This window comes from Pristiophorus japonicus, chromosome 5, assembly GCF_044704955.1.
Source record: "Pristiophorus japonicus isolate sPriJap1 chromosome 5, sPriJap1.hap1, whole genome shotgun sequence".
In the NCBI taxonomy this organism is placed as follows: domain Eukaryota; kingdom Metazoa; phylum Chordata; class Chondrichthyes; family Pristiophoridae; genus Pristiophorus; species Pristiophorus japonicus.
The window spans coordinates 280,249,904-280,267,377 of record NC_091981.1 but is presented as its reverse complement, the minus strand read 5'-3'; the positions used below and the strand labels follow the sequence as shown (position 1 = coordinate 280,267,377).

General features: G+C 47.1%; 1 protein-coding gene across 5 annotated transcripts in view; it reads left to right on the top strand.

Annotated features, from left to right (window-relative positions):
* scn5lab (sodium channel, voltage gated, type V-like, alpha b) overlaps positions 1-17,474 on the top strand; it is a 473,466-nt gene that overhangs the window by 181,529 nt on the left and 274,463 nt on the right. For all 5 annotated transcript variants that reach the window (XM_070881666.1, XM_070881669.1, XM_070881665.1 and 2 more), the window contains one exon: positions 2,083-2,454. In XM_070881666.1, the coding sequence (XP_070737767.1) occupies positions 2,083-2,454 (372 nt within the window). The remainder of the gene's footprint in view (positions 1-2,082; positions 2,455-17,474) is intronic.

The window sequence follows — 17,474 nt, the reverse complement described above, 5'->3', positions numbered from 1 at the left end:
GGTGTAGTTAAGTCTAGAGGTAACAAAGGGATGGATGAGGGCTTCAGCAGCAGAAGAGCTGAGGCAGGGGTGGAGGCGGGCAATGTTATGGAAGTGGAAAAAGGCGGTTTTAGTGATGCCGCGAATATGTGGCTGGAAGCCCATTTCAGGGTCAAATATGACACCTCGGTTGTGAACAGTCTGGTTCACCCTCAGATTGATGCTCGGGAGAGGGACGGAGTCAGTGGTAATGACTTTGGTCTTCCCAATATTTAATTGGAGAAATAGTACCACAACATAAAACCAGATACAATTCCCAGGGGAGTCAGATTCATCCCACTCTGCACCGTGTACTAATGAAAAAGGTGCTCAAAGTAATTAAGACATTTAAGGACCGATTTTCAAAATAGAATTGGATATATGTTTGAAAAGGAACTATTTACAGGGCTATGGGGAAAGAGCAGGGGGTGTGGGTTTAATTGGACAGCTCTTTGAAAGGGCCGGCAAAAAGAAAAAAAGACATACATTTATATAGCGCCTTTCACGACCATCTGACATCTCAAAGCGCTTTACAGTTAATGAAATACTTTTGAAGTGTCGTCACTGTTGTAAAGTAGGAAACGCGGCAGCCAAACTGTACACAGCAAGCTCCCACAAACAGCAATGTGATAATGACTGGATAATCTGGTTTTGTTATGTTGATTGAGGGATAAATATTGGCCAGGACACCGAGGATAACTCCCCTGCTCTTCTTCGAAATAGTGCCGTGGGATCGTTTACATCCACCTGAGAGAGCAGGCAGGGCCTCGGTTTAATGTCTCATCCAAAAGACGGCACCTCTGACAGTGCAGCGTTCCCTCAGCACTGCACAGGAGTGTCAGCCTAGATTTTTGTGCTCGAGTCCCTGGAGTGGGGCTTGACCCCACGACCTTCTGACTCAGAGGTGAGAGTGTTACCCACTGAGCCGCAGCTGGCACGATGGGCCGAATGGCCTCCTTCTGTGCTGTAAGACTCTGCGATTTTAACCCTTCCCACATGGGGGAAGCCGGTCAGTTAAAATGGCCACAGCTACTTACCCTCACCAATCCCGGTGCTTTTCCCCCAGGTTGCAAAATTTAACCTGCTCATTCGAGCGGGGCTGCCATTATAAAGAGATGGTCTTTAATTATACAGTTGGGACTCCGACGGCATCGTTATTTACCAACACCACTGAAAACAGATTAGCTCATCCCAGATTGTGGGAGCTTGCTGTGCGCAAATTGGCTGTCACGTTTCCTACATTACAACAGTGACTACACTTCAAAAAGCGCTTTGAGGTGTCCAGTAGTCGTGAAAGGCGCTATATAAATGCAAGTCTTTCTGTTTCTTTCTTTCATCTGGACCAGCTGGGAGCTTCATTAACACAGGTAAAAGGATGTGACATCATTTTCTGCCCCATGGGCCTGCTGAATGCAATTCCACAGTGTAACCCACGGCAACCTGATCAGAAGGAGGCCTCAACCCTGCAAATTTAACAAGGAAGTGTTTCGGGCCTTTTACTGGCTCTTCTTGCATTTTTATCTTGTTATTTTTTTTTTCCCAATCTGGCATAAGCATCTATTTCTAGTTGTTTTCTTTGTTGTCCCAACCTCTGTTTATTGGCTGGAGAGTGGACATCAGTCTCTGTTTGATAATACTTAGTACAAAAGGCAGGTGGGACATTGGGTGATGTTCACCGTGATCTCCTGGAATTTCTTTTTAATCAGCTTTTGAGACGGAGAGGAATTTCCCAGAATTTTTTTTTCCCTGCCTGAAACATAGGAACAGGAGTGGGCCATTCAGCTTCTCCAACCCATTATATTCCAGAGATAAAGGTTAACATTCCTGAGCAAATTTTTGTTTAAATCTTGCTTTGATCCTCCTGTGGGAGCTTGCATGGCTGCTGGTCGGTGGGGCGTATCGGGGAGGAGGGATGGGTTGGGGGGACGGTGCAGTGTGTGATGTGAGGTGGTCATTAACTTAGTTGACTGCACGGGACACGGGTTATGCTGGTCTCCTCCTGTCCATCAGTTTTATGCGTTGCTGTGAGTGTCAGCCTTTCACGAATTTGGACTCTTTTCGCAGCCTCTCATGACGCCTATACTTTCCAACCAGCACCCACTCAGGCGGGGAAGCATATTCCGCTTCCGGACTCACTCCGTGGACGCCGCCCTGGAGAAAATATATTTGGACGACGAGGGCAGCGTCTTTGAGGACAACGAGAGCGTCCAAGGCTCCCTGTGCCTTCCCCCGCTCAACAGAACCAACAGCAACCAGAGCCACGGGAGTCACCGATCGGTGATGGCCACACCCAACATGCCGCTCAGCGGGCAGAGAAAGTTGCACAGTGCCGTGGACCAGAACGGAGTGGTGTCTGTGGTCGGAGGATCCCCCATCTCACCAACCACTCTCCTTCTCCCTCAAGTGACCGTGGAGATGCCGTTCCTTGAAGAAAACGTAAGAACTGTCATCTCTTGAAAGCTTTTTTTTTGTTGTCAATTAAGAAGATATTTCCGGCACTTCTTTGAAATAATACTGTTCAGGAAATCATGTGAACCAAGAAAAAAAGAGAAGCGAAACGGTAAATAGACGAGTCCTCTGGATTTTTAGCGATGGATAACTGTGTGGGCGAGAACACTGGTGCTAAATAGACAAATGCTATAGGCTATCATCTCTCGTACACATTGCTAAGTCTTGCATGGATGCTCCTGTGTCTCAGGTGGTGGTCAGACCATTTTTTTTTACTTTCTCTCCCATCCTTCCCACCCCTTCTCTCTCGTTCTTCTCACTGGGGTACGGTTCCACTCTGGTATCTCACCTGAGCAGCTTTTATGAGGCTTGCCAGCGAGTATTCAACCAACAAGGGGCCAACATAGCACCGTCTGCTTCACTTATGAGGACATTTTGAGAATTAGGAGCGGGAGTCGGCCACAAGGCCCCTCGAGCCTGCTCCGACATTCAATAAGATAATGACTAATCATCGACCTCAACTCCACTGTCTCCATATCCCTTGATTCCCCTGGACTCCAAAAATCTATCTATCTCAGCCTTGAATATATTCAGAGACTCAGCATCCACAGCCCTCTGGGGTAGAGAATTCCAAAGATTTACAACCCTCTGAGTGAAGAAATTCCTCCTCATCCCAGTCTTAAATGGCGACCCCTTATTCTGAGACTGTGACCCCCCAAGTTTTAGACTCCCCAGCCAGGGGAAACAACCTCTCAGCATCTACCCTGTCAATCCCTCTCAGAATCTTGTACGTTTCAATGAGATCACGTCTCATTCTTCTAAATTCCAGAGCGTAGAGGCCCATTCTACTCAATCTCTCCTCATAGGACAGCCCTGTCATCCTAGGCAAGTCCACCTCCAAGGCAAATCTATCCTTCCTGAGATAAGGAGACTAAAGAGAGGAGATAGGGAGAAACTGTTTTCACTGGCCAAGAGGGCCGGTAACCAGAGAACAGATTTAAGATAATTTTGCAAAAAAATTGAGGGGGGGAAATTTAGTTTGATGTCTGAGTTGCCAAGTAATTTCAACAGGCCATTTCCTATGTTTCTCCACCAGCTAAATAATCTACAAAATAAATGGAATGGGGAGGAGCAGCATCTGGGACTGGTTGTCTAGGTAATGCAGCGGTGGTGCTATAGAAACAGCTGCTCCCTTCATGATGCAATGTGCGAGTGTAATGGCGGGGGTGAGCGGGAGTGGGCAAGGGGAGAGAGGGGGCAAGGGAAGGGGGAGGGGGCAAGGGGAGGGGAGGGGTTTTGTGAGGGTGAAGGACTGTCGCTTGGCATGGGAATGAAAAGCTAAGCAGGTTGCTAAGTAATGGAAGGTAAAAAAATATAGACCAGCTGCATAATGGTAATGTAGAAAGATTTTTATTTTTAAATGCATGGGGTTCGATCAGTGTTTAAAATGAGCATATTTAGAAACTCAATTTGTGGCGAAATCGAGTGGAAGCTATGCAACTGAGTGTGAAAATTTAAGCGGGGATAATCAGAAAGCCTTGCCCAGGCTGCATTCCGAATAATGTAGGAGTGAAATAAATGTCCCGCAGCATCGAAGAACATAAGGACCATTGGGAACGGGGAAAGGGCCACTGGGAGTGTTAAGTCTAGATGTTGTGCCAAGCCCTGATCATGGACTCTGGTGTAGAAGGCAGAACGCGAGTGACTGAGCCAAGCGTCACCTAGTTATTGATGAAGGTATGGCGTTGGGAGTGGCCCCAGGCATTGAAGGCCCACCTCTCCTGTCCCCACCGCCTAACCCAGCGACGTTCAGTGGTGGCAGCTGTGGCTGGGATGGTTTCTGGCCCTTAGAGCGGGAAGCGGCCCCCTCCACCTCCAGAGGGTTTGTGGGGCCCTTGCTTCCTTCACTAATGATAAAAGAAAAAGAAAGACCTGACTTGATACAGCACCTTTTGCTGCCTCAGGATGTCCTAAAGCGCTTTACAGCCAATAAGTACTTTTGGAGTGTAGTCACTGCTGTAATGTGGGAAACACCAATTTGTGCGCAACAGGCTCCCCCGAACAGCAATGTGATAATGACTAGAAAATCTGTTGATGTTGATTTGAGGGATACATATTGCCCAGAACACCAGGGAGAACTCCCCTGCTCTTCTCCAAAATAGTGCCATGGGATCGTGTACATTCACCTGAGAGAGCAGACGGGGCCTCATCCGAAAGACTGTCGACCCAGCTTTTTGTGCTCAAGTCTCTGGAGCGGAACTTGAACCCACAACCTCGTGGCTCAGAGGTGAGAGTGCTGTCCACTGAGCCACAGCTGACACTTGGGAGATTACAGCAGTCAGTGACAGCACATTAGCAGCACAGAGGGAAAAAAAAACCTCATCCATCATGTCATGGCGATAAAGTAATTTAAGGGGTGTTGAATGGTTTGTGGTAGTCTGGGTTCTTGGAATGATCTGGAAAATTTAACCTCTGCTTCTGTTGGCCATCTAGGGAGTTTAGCGCTGTGGTGGGGTGTTGTGCCTGTCGTGGCAGCTATCAAAGTATGGTTTTTGAGTTTATTTTTAGATAAACTTTCTACGAAAAGAAAATTCTTAGCAGCGCGCACAATGATGTCAACAACAGCAACTTGAATTTATACAGCGCCTGCAATGTTGTGAAACGTCCCAAGGTGCTTCACAGGAGCGTTATCAAACAAAATTTGACAACAAGTCACATATATTAGGACAGCTGAGAGGTTGGCTTAAAGTGGCATCGTAAAGGAGTAGAGAGAGGTGGAGAGACAGAGAGGTTTAGGGAGGGAATGCCGGAGCCCAGGGCCCAGGCGAGTGAGGGCACGGCTGCCAATGTTGCAGCGAACAAAATAAGAGATGCTCAAGAGGCCAGAAATGGAGGAGCGACGCGTTCTCGGGCTGGAGGAGGTTACCGAGAGAGGGAGGGAAACGAGTGAGGCCAGGGAGGGATTTGAAAACTGGATTTGAGAATCAGAAAAGAGATACAAATGTCTCAAAGTGATTCACACACAGTGAAATACTTTTTTGGAGTGCCGTGGCTGTTGGCATTTAGGTGCTCATAGCAGCAATAGGAATCCGTTTGAGGTAGTATTCATCGAGGGAGGAATGTTGGCAGGAACTGGCAGAATGTTTCCGCAGGTCCGTGGGATCATTAATAAGCCAATCAAAAGCCAGTTGAGATCTCAATTCCGCAACAATGCTCCACTCTCCCAGAGCTGTGCTGGAGTGCCAGCTGTGATTGCCCCAAGTCTTGGTATGGGGCTCAAGCCAAGAGCCTCCTGACCCGGATAGGCATGTTATCAATTGAGTCACACATGGCACACCTGGTCACATCCACTTCTCATCTGCCTGTTTACCAGTCTGCTTGAACAACAGGCAGTTCAACATATTTGAATGCCGATCCGCCTTGAAATGCTTCCTTCACCAGCAAAATGCCAAAATAGCTATAACATGTTAAAAATCTTAATTCTGCCTTCACTTCCTGACAAGAAACCTTACTTCCTGCCTCGATTTTAAAATTCTCATCCTTGTTTTCAAATCCCTCCAGGGCCTCGCCCCCCCCTCCCCTCCCATCTCTGCAATCTCCTCCAGCCCCATAAACCACCCCTGCGATGTCTGCGCTCCTCTAATTCCGTCCTCTCGAGCAACCCTGATTATAATTGATCAACCATTGGTGGCCGTGCCTTCTGTTGCCAAGGCCCCAAGCTCTGGAACTCCCTGCCTAAACCTCTGCACCTCTCTACCGTGCTTTTCTCCTATAAGACACTCCTTAAACCATACCTCTTTGACCAACACTCCTGTGCAGCTCCTTGGGATGTTTTACTATGTCAAAGGCGTTACATAAATACAAGTTGTTGTTGTTGTCACATTTTACTCACACCTTTGTGTCAACTGTTCTGCCAGTAGTGGTTCTGCAGCACCTTCATGGAGTAGGCCATACTGCACCTGGAGCCTGCTCTGCCATTCAATAAGATCATGGCTGATCTGATCATGGACTCAGCTCCACTTCCCTGCCCTCTCTCCATAACCCCTTATTCCCTTATCTTTTAAGAAACTGTGTATCTCTGTCTTAAATTTATTCAATGTCCCAGCTTCCACAGCTCTGTAAGGCAGCGAATTCCACAGATTTACAACCCTCTGGGAGAAGAAATTTCTCCTCATCTCAGTTTTAAATGGGCGGCCCCTTATTCTAAGATCATGCCCTCTAGTTCGAGTCTCCCCCATCAGTGGAAACATCCTCTCTGCATCCACCTTGCCAAGCCCCCTCATAATCTTATACATTTCAGTTTTATGCCTCTCAGTTCCTTAGCCTGCACTGCAGAGGAATCGTTATGCTCCAACCAGCTTTACTTCTGTTTCCCAAATTGCCATTCATTTTGCTGCTTAGCTACAAACAATAATGTCAAATTAAATAATTATGCAAAAACAAGAACAGAATATATGACTTTCCAGTGGGGATGGAACTACACCTGTTCAGCCCGGTCCAGTTCCCCCACGACCCTCTAACTCCATTTTCCCTAAAGACAACGCTTGTTCATGACTCCTCGTATCGTTACTTGTGCACAATGTCATTGTGCTAAAAAAAATAGCCGATGTGAGGCTTCTGGTCCTTCACTGTCCCGAAAAAATATAGCTCCACCACTGGTGGGAGGACGCAATTACAGCATGACCAGTTTGTATTACATGGTATTACAGCCCAGAAACAGGTCGTTCGGCCCAACAGATCCATGCTGGTGTTTATGCTCCACACGAGCCTCCCTCCCACCTCTCTTCATCTCACCCTAACCACATACCCTTCTATTCCTTTCTCCCTCATGTGTTTATCCAGCTTCCCCTTAACTGTATCTGGGCTATTCGCTTTAACTATTTGTGGTCGTACGTTCCACATTCTAATCACTCTCTGGGTAAACAGGTCTCTCCTGAATTCCCTATTGGATTTTTTAGCGTCTATCCTACATTTATGGCCCCCTAGCTCTGATCTCCCCCACAAGTGGAAACACCTCCTATGCGCCTACCCGATCAAATCCTTTCATAATCCGGCCACACCTCAGCCTTCTCTTTTCCTTGAGCAAAGTGCCCCAATGTAGGTTGTTCCCGTCATAAATGTGAATGTAGCAATTCCAGAATGAGTGACTTAAAATGGGGGCTGAATTACATCAGCACACCACAGTCCGATTATCCCCGCCTGCCCTCTAACCCCACTGCACCCGAAGACAACACTTGTTCTTGACTCCCCATGTGTAACACCCCGGGAGATTGACTGCTAATATATTAACAATCTCACTTCTGCTCTTGTGTCCTGTCTTGAAAATTGTATTCCCTGTTGCCATGTTTGTGTCAAGTTTTCCATTGTAAATTCCGACGTTTATAATGGAATCTGCCTTTGTAAACGCGTCACGTTGCAGTGACACCCTCCGACCACCGGTGGCGCTGCAGTGCCCCAGTTTTTCGTTTGCCGTTCCTCAGCTTATACTGGAGCGAAACTCTTTAGGTTCCATCTCTGCTTCCCAAAAACAACTGTAAAGTTTGCTTTTCAACTACAAATAGGACAGAGTGCATGACTTTGATTTTATTTATTTCATATAGTATAAGAAGATAACAAATAGGAGCAGGAGTAGGCCATTTGGCCCCTCGAGCCTGCTCCGCCATTCATTACGATCATGGCTGATCTGATCCTGGCCTCAACTCCAATTCCTTGTCTGTTCCCCATAACCCTTCACTCCCTTATCGCTCAAAAATCTGTCTATCTCCACCTTAAATATATTCAATGACCCAGCCTCCACAGCTCTCTAGGTCAGAGAATTCCACAGATTTACGACCCTCTGAGAGAAGAAATTCCTCCTCATCTCCGTTTTAAATGGGCAACCCCTCATCTGAAAGACAGCACCTCCGACAGTGCAGCACTCCTTCAGCGCTGCACTAGAGTGTCAGCCTAGAATCTAATTAATCTTAAGTCTTGCACGCGCTGCTCCTATGGTCCCTGATCCTCCGGCATCAACTGCCCTGAAAACTGTCGTTGGTCTTGACTCCCAGTGTGCAACGCCACGGGAGATCAGCTGGTATATAATAAAGATGTTAAATTAAAATGAAAATTAAAGCAGAGTGGGAATGGAGTAGAACTGAAACTACATAGAATTAGGCAGAATTTACAGTACCGAAACAGGCCATTTGGCCCAACAGGTCTATGCTGGTGTTTATGCTCCACACGAGCCTCCTCCCACCCTATTTCACCTAACCCCATCAGCATATTCTTTCATTCCTTTCCCTCATATATGTTATTCCTTAAAATGCTATTCGCCTCAACTACTCCGTATGGTAGCCAGTTCCACATTCTCATCACTTTCTGAGTAAACAGGTTACTTAGTTACTTAACTCTTACTCAAAGTAGATTTTCCAAGTCCTCGGGCACAATAAGAGTCTGAAAATCGGGGGAGGGGAGCTGTCCTCTGCCCCATGATTATCCGGAGCACCACGCTTGAACATCGTTGTAAAAGAAAGACTTGCATTTATAGAGCGCCTTTCACGACCTCAGGATGTCCCAAAGTGCTTCAAAGCCAATGGAGTACTTATTGAAATGTAGTCATTCTTGTAATGTAGAAAACGCGGCAGCCAATTTGCGCACAGCAAGCTCCCATAAACCGCATTGTGATAATGACCAGATAATCTGTTTTAAGTGATATTGGTTGTGGGATAAATGTTTGCCAGGACACCGGGGAGAACTCCCCTGCTCTTCTCCGGAATAGTGCCATGGGATCTTTTACGTCCACCTGAGGGAGCAGATGGGGCTTCAGTTTAAAGTCTCATCCGAAAGACGGCACCCCCAGCAGTGCAGCACTCCCTCAGCACTGCACTGGAGTGTCGGCAGAGATTTTGCACCCAAGCCTCTGGAGCGGGACTATGAACACACGGGGTGAAATTGCCCCGCGCCCCGATTGGGGGCGGTAACCTTCCGGCGCCGAGATTTTAGCGCCCGGCGCGCATGTGCCAACCCCACCGTGGACTTGCCCTTACCGCCCCTCGAAGGAGGCGGACCTGCAATCTCGCACGCTCCACTTCCTTTTGGGGGGCGGTAACCAGGGCGCTACCGGGGCGCTGAAAGTAGCGCTACATAGATGTTCTGCCCAGCGCTGACATGTTTCAACACCCCTCCTATTAAAGGATTGGGCCGCTGTGCACTCTGCACGGCCTCTGACGGCCTCCACTGGGCCACCACGGCAGCGTGCGAGCGGGCCCGGCAGCCCGGCACCCAAGACGGAGTGCCGGTCTGCACGATGGCGGCCTGGAACACGCTGGGGCCACCATCGCCATGCCGACCCGAGAGTCGGCAGACAAAAAAAAGATGGCGGCCCGGGGTGCTGATGCCCTCTCCCCTTTAAGCACCATCCTGGTGGGGGTGGTAAGGGATCGGCGTGGTGTGGTAAGGGCTTGCTGCACACGGCGACGGGTTGTGCCGCGCCTTGGGGCGTTAACCACGGTGCTGGCACGGCTGCACCTCCGCAAACTCCCGGGTAATTTCCCGGGAGGTGATAGCGCCCCCCCCCCAGCCTGGGCGGAAAGTGTATTGTGGCCCGGGGCACTAGTGGGGCGATGAAAAGGGGCAATTTCGCATCTGACTCAGAGGCGATGTGCTACCCACAATGCATTGTTATGATCTGTAACGCACTGGGAAGCCGATTCATTAGTGACTTTCAAAGGGGAATTGGATAAATACTTGAAAAGCAACAATAGTCAGGTTATGGGGAAAGAGCAGGAGGAGTGGGACTAAGTGGATCGCTCTTTGAAAGAGCTGGCACAGGCACGATGGGCCGAATGGCCTTGTTCTGTGCAGTATGATTCGAAGTCCTGGAATCAGCATGGATCAGAAATTTTAGACTCTTTGGAGTTCTAATACTAATGAATTCCTTATTATAATATCCTGTCTGTCTGTGATATGCAAACCATTCTCCCTAAGAAACAAAGCCCACCTCCTCAATTATTTTTACCTCATCCAGGGATCTCTGTGCCTGGTCCCACTGCCCCGGGTGAGATTGGCAACTTGCCCATCTGGGAATTAGGAATGCAAAACTGCATCCTACCACTCCCAAGTCTCCGTGTCAAGGGACCACAACGATAATATAAAAACAAATTAGGCTGCATGAGTGTTGGAAACATTCTGTATTCCCTGTAGGGCCTGGGGTAAATGAAGGAATCCGACCTATAATCAGTCTTTATAGAATGTGGGAAAGCCTGGAATTTAAAAAAAACAATCACTTGGCCCAAACACGGACCATGTACAGTCTACCCTGTCTCTGACATTCCCCTGCCATTTAATCTTCTGATGGAAAGTTTGGCATAAGAACTCCCTGAAATCCGAAATTAATCAAGCAAAAACTGCAAAATATTTATCTCTTCTGATATCTTCACCATTCAGACAACATCGAATCTCCTGCTCTAGCAACATTGAGATTGATTTTTTAAATGAATTCATGGGATGTGCCCGCAAGCCTACCATTTATTGCCCTCTCTAATTGTCCTCTATCACCTAGAAGGACAAGGGCAGCAGGCGCATGGGAACACCACCACCTCCACGTTCCCCTCCAAGTCACACACCATCCTGACTTGGAAATATATCCCTGTTCCTTCATCGTCGCTGGGTCATAATCCTGGAACTCCCTCCCTAACAGCACTGTGGGAGCACCTTCACCACACGGACTGCAGCGGTTCAAAAAGGCGGCTCATCCCCACCTTCTCAATACCCTTTTGAAAGTTACTATTGAATCTGCTTCCACCACCCTTTCAGGCAGTGTGTTCCCGATCGAAATTGAGAAGGAGGATTTTAGAATTCAGCAAAGGAGGAACAAGAAATTGACAAAGAAAGGGAAAATAGAATATGAGAGGAAACCAGCGAGAGACATAAAAACAGACTGGAAAAGCTTCATAGGTCTGTAAAATGGAAAAGATTAGCGAAAGTAAATGTGGGTCCCTCACAGACTGGGACAGGAGAAATTATAATGGAGAACAGTGAAATGGCAGAGAAATTAAACAAATACTTTGTGTCTGTCTTCACGGAAGAAAACACAAAAGACTTGTCGGAACTAGTGGAGAACCAAGGGTCTAGCAAAAATGAGGAACTGAAAGAAATTAGTATTCGTAAAAAAAAAGGTGCTGGAGAAATTAATGGTACTGAAAGCTGATAAATCCCCAGGACCTGACCTAGGGTTTTGAAAGAGGTGGCTATGAAAAAGTGAATGCATTGATTGTCATCTTCCAAAATTCCATAGATTCTGGAACGGTTTCCATGGATTGGAAGGTAGAAAATGTAACCTCACTATTTAAGAAAGGAGGGAGAGAGAAAATGGGGAACGACAGACAAGTTAGACCATCAATATAATGGAATATGCTCGAATCTATATTAAGGACGTGTTATCAAGGCACTTCAGAAATAATAGGCAGAGTCAACATGGATTTATGAAAGGGAAATCATGTTTGACAAATCTGTTAGTATTTTTTGAGGTTTTAACTAGCAGAATAGATAAGGTGGAACCAGTGGATGTGGTGTATTTGGATTTTTAGAAGGCATTCGATAAGGTGCCACACAAGAGTTTATTAAACAAAATTAGGGCTCATGGGATTGGGGGTAACATATTAGCATGGATTGAGGATTGGTTAATGGACAGAAAACAGAGACTAGGAATAAATGTAGGCTGTAACTCGTGGGGTACCGCAAGGATCAGTGCTTGGGACTCAGTTATTCACATTATGTATCAATGGTTTGGATGAGGGGACCAAATGTAATATATCCAAGTTTGCTGATGATACATCCCACTCCCTGTTTTACTCTTGCTCTGCCATCTGCCCAGTCCTTATCCCATTTCTGTCTCAGCTTCTGACACCCCGCCCCCGCCTCCCTCCCGGCTTCCCCCCATCTCATGCCCTTATCTTAATCTAGACCCTGGTTGGTTTTAGACTTGGCGAGAGAAGCCGTTCCTAATGTAGACTGGAATAAGAACATGAGAACATAAGAAATAAGAGCAGGAGTAGGCCGTACGGCCCCTCGAGCCTGTTCTGCCACTCAACAAGATCATGGTTGATCGTCAACCTCAACTCCACTTTCCTGCCCGATCTCCAATATCCCTTGATGCCCCTAGACTCAAAAAAATCTATCTATTTCAGCCTTGAATATATTCAGAGACTCAGCATCCACAGCCCTCTGGGGCAGAGAATTCCAAAGATTCACAACCCTCAGAGTGAAGAAATTTCTCCTCATCTCTGTCTTAAATGACCAACCCCTTATTTTGAGACTCTCCAGCCAGGGGAAACAACCTCTCAGCATGAACCCTGTCAATCCCCTTCCAAATCTTGTATGTTTCAATGAGAATGTGTATGTTGCAGTGACTAATCCTATCCCTCAGTTAGTAACTGGTTCCACACTGTGTTACAGGGTACTGGCCTTTTTTTCTGGGAATAATTATCCTTCCTGTGCCTCCCACATTGCAAAATTCCATGATTTAGGGGCTGACCTGTGAACACACACAAGTCACCAATAGATTACTTGCTTTCTGGCACCAGGCTGTAAAGAGGGATATTGATTCATTGCGTAAATAGCTCATTAAGAATGTCTGTGATGCCAGATACAGGCATCATTTCATCCTGTCGGGACTGACCAGTTTAGTCAGCACGTACTTGGAAATCTTTTCTGGTTGAAACTCATTTAAGGGAACAGGAAGAGGTTCATCCACGGCTTCGATCTGACGGCCTGTCTGATGAATTTGGGCAGCGGTTCAACAGGTCTGACTCGATTTGATGATTGGCGGGAGGAGGAAATTGCAGCGCGGCGCGGTGTTTTATTTCAGCAGCAGAGACGCTGCTATTGCTCCCTGGGGCTTAATGGATAAGTGCATTTCCTGAAGTGATGCTTGGCCATACAGTGCCAGCAAAGTGCCAGCAAAGTCTGCTTCTCCGTCCCTGCAGGATAACTCAGATAAATACGTGGCTTGGGGAGTGGTGCAGAAGGGAGGGATCCAAATTCCTGGGGCATTAGAACCGGTTCTGGGGGAGGTGGGACCAGTACAAACCGGACGGTCTGCACCTGGGCAGGACCGGAACCAATGTCCTAGGGGGAGTGTTTGCTAGTGCTGTTGGGGAGGGGTTAAACTAACATGGCAGGGGGATGGGAACCTATGCAGGGAGACAGAGGGAAGTAGAATGGGGGCAGAAGCATAAGATAGAAAGAAGAAAAGTAAAAATGGAGGTCAGAGAAACCTAAGGCAGAAAGCAAAAAGGGCCACATTACAGCAAAATTATAAAAGGGCAAAGTGTGTTAGAAAGACAAGCCTGAAGGCTCTGTGTCTCAATGCGAGGAGTATTCGGAATGAGGTGGACGAATTAACTGCGCAGATAGCTGTTAACGGGTATGATGTAATTGGCATCATGGAGACATGGCTCCAGGGTGACCAAGGCTGGGAACTCAACATCCAGGCGTATTCAACATTTAGGAAGGATAGACAGAAAGGAAAAGGAGGCGGGGTGACATTGCTGGTTAAAGAGGAAATTAATGCAATAGTAAGAAAGGACATTAGCTTGGATGATGTGGAATCGGTATGGGTGGAGCTACTGAATACCAAGGGGCAGAAAACGCTAGTGGGAGTTGTGTACAGACCACCAAACAGTAGTAGTAAGGTTGGGGACAGCATCAAACAAGAAATTAGGGATGCGTGCAATAAAGGTACAGCAGTTATCATGGGCGACTTTAATCTACATATTGAATGGGCTAACCAAACTGGTAGCAATGCGGTGGAGGAGGATTTCCTGGAGTGTATTAGGGATGGTTTTCTAGACCAATATGTCGAGGGGAGCTGGGCATCCTAGACTGGGTGATGTGTAATGAGAAAGGACTAATTAGCAATCTTGTTGTGCGAGACCCCTTGGGGAAGAGTGACCATAATATGGTAGAATTCTTCATTAGGATGGAGAGTGACAGTTAATTCAGAAACTAGGGTCCTGAACTTAAAGAAAGGTAGCTTTGATGGTTTGAGGCGTGAATTGGCTAGAATAGACTGGCAAATGACACTTAAAGGGTTGACGGTGGATAGGCAATGGCAAACATTTAAAGATCTCATGGATGAACTTCAGCAATTGTACATCCCTGTCTGGAGTAAAAATAAAACGGGGAGGTGGCTCAACCGTGGCTAACAAGGGAAATTAAAGATAGTGTTAAATTCGAAGAGGCATATAAATTGGTCAGAAAAAGCAGCAACCCTGAGGACTGGGAGAAATTTAGAATTCAGCAGAGGAGGACAAAGGGTTTAATTAAGAGGGGGAAAATAGAGTACGAGAAGAATCTTGCCGGAACATAAAAACTGACTGCAAAAGCTTCTATTGATATGTGAAGAGAAAAAGATTAGTGAAGACAAACGTAGGTCCCTTGCAGTTGGATTCAGGTGAATTTATAATGGGGAACAAAGAAATGGCAGACCAATTGAACAAATACTTTGGTTTTGTCTTCACGAAGGAAGACACAAATAACCTTCCGGAAGTACTAGGGGACCGAAGGTCTAGTGAGAAGGAGGAACTGAAGGTTATCCTTATTAGGCAGGAAATTGTGTTAGGGAAATTGATTGGATTGAAGGCCGATAAATCCCTGGGGCCTGATAGTCTGCATCCCAGAGTACTTAAGGAAGTGGCCCTAGAAATAATGGATGCATTGGTGAACATTTTCCAACAGTCTATCAACTCTGGATCAGTTCCTATGGACTGGAGGGTAGCTAATGTAACACCACTTTTTAAAAAGGGAGGGAGGGAGAATGCAGGTAATTATAGACCGGTTAGCCTGACATCAGTGATGGGGAAAATGTTGGAATCAATTATTAAAGATGAAATAGCAGCGCATTTGGAAAGCAGTGACAGGATTGGTCCAAGTCAACATGAATTTATAAAGCGGAAATCATGCTTGACAAATCTTCTGGAATTTTTTGAGGATGTAACGAGTAGAGTGGACAAGGGAGAACCAGTGGATGTGGTGTATTTGGACTTTGGTCCCACACAAGGTACCACACAAGAGATTGGTGTGCAAAATTAAAGCGCATGGAGAATGGCAGGCAGTGACTAGTGGAGTGCCACAGAGATCAGTGCTGGGACCCCCAGCTCTTTACAATATACATCAATGATTTGGATGAAGGAATTGAGTGTAATTTAATCTCCAAGTTTGCAGATGACACGAAACAGGGTGGCGGTGTGAGCTGTGAGGGGGACGCTAACAGACTGCAGGGTGACTTGGACAGGTTAGGTGAGTGGGCAAATGCGTGGCAGATGCAGTATAATGTGGATAAATGTGAGGTTATCCACTTTGGGGGCAAAAACACAAAGACAGAATATTATCTGAATGGTGGCAGATTAGGAAAAGGGGAGTTGCAACAAGACCAGGGTGTCATAGTTCATCAGCCATTGAAAGTTGGCATACAGGTACAGCAGGCAGTAAAGAAGGCAAATGGAACGTTGGCCTTCATAACTAGGGGATTTGAGTATAGGAACAGGGAGGTCTTACTGCAGTTGTACAGGGCCTTGGTGAGGTCTCACCTGGAATATTGTGTTCACTTTTGGTCTCCTAATCTGAGGAAGGACGTTCTTGCTATTGAGGCAGTACAGCGAAGGTTCACCAAACTGATTCCCGGGATGGCTGGACTGACATATGAGGAGAGACTGGATTAACTAGGCCTTTATACATTGGATTTTGGAAGGGTGAGAGGGGATCTCATAGAAAATATAAGTTTCTGACGGGACGGGAGAGGTTAGATGCGGGTAGATTGTTCCTGATGTTGGGGAAGTCCAGAACCAGGGGACACAGTCTTAGGATAAGGGGTAGGTCATTTAGGACTGAGATGAGGAGAAACTTCTTTACTCAGGGAGTTGTTAACCTGTGGAATTCCCTGCCACAAGAGTTGTTGATGCCTGTTCATTGGATATATTCAAGAGGGAGTGAGATATGGCCCTTACGGCTACAGGGATCAAGGGGTATGGAGAGAAAGCAAGAAAGGGGTACTGAGGGAATGATCAGCCATGATCTTATTGAATGGTGGTGCAGGCTCGAAGGGCCGAATGGCCTACTTTTGCACCTATTTTCTATGTTAGTGAGGCGTGAGTCCGGGGATCAGCAGAGGCCCACAAAAGGCCGTGAGAGGCGTCGGGAGTTCGTTGGTGAGGCGTGAGTCCGGGGATCAGCAGAGGCCTATAAAAGGCGTACTTGTGCAGCTACAAGGAGAAGGCAAAAAAGAAGTAGAAAGAAACAAAGGTGACGTCACAGCCTAGGGGGTAAGTGATTGGCTGGTGATTGGTGAGAAGTTTTTCTTTTTCTTTTTTATATCAGTCAGTAACTTTTAGCATTGTTGTTGCCAATTTAAGTGTATCTAAGGGTTAAGTCATGGCAGGAGAGCTCGGTCGGGTGTTATGCTCCTCCTGTACCATGTGGGAACTCAGGGACACTTCCGGTGTCCCTGACGACTACGTGTGCGGAAAGTGTATCCGCCTCGAGCTCCTGACGGTCCGCGTTGCGGAATTGGAGCTGAGGGTGGATTCACTCTGGAGCATCCACGATGCGGAGAATGACATGAGTATCACGTGTAGTGAGTTGGTCTTACCGCAGGAGAAGCGTCCTCAGCCAGATAGCGAATGGAAGACCAGCAGGAAGAGTAGTGCAAGGAAGGTAGTGCAGGGGTCCCCTGTGGTCATCCCCCTGCAAAACAGATACACCGCTTTGAGTACTGTTGGGGGGGATGACTCATCAGGGGAGGGCAGCAGCAGTTCGTGGCTGGCTCTGCTGCACACGAGGGCAGGAAAAAGAGTGGGAGCGCGATAGTGATAGGGGATTCAATGGTGAGGGGAATAGATAGGCGTTTCTGCGGCCGCAACCGAGACTCCAGGATGGTATATTGCCTTCCTGGGGCAAGGGTCAAGGATGTCTTGGAGCGGGTGCAGGACATTCTGAAATGGGAGGGAGAACAGCCAGTTGTCGTGATGCAC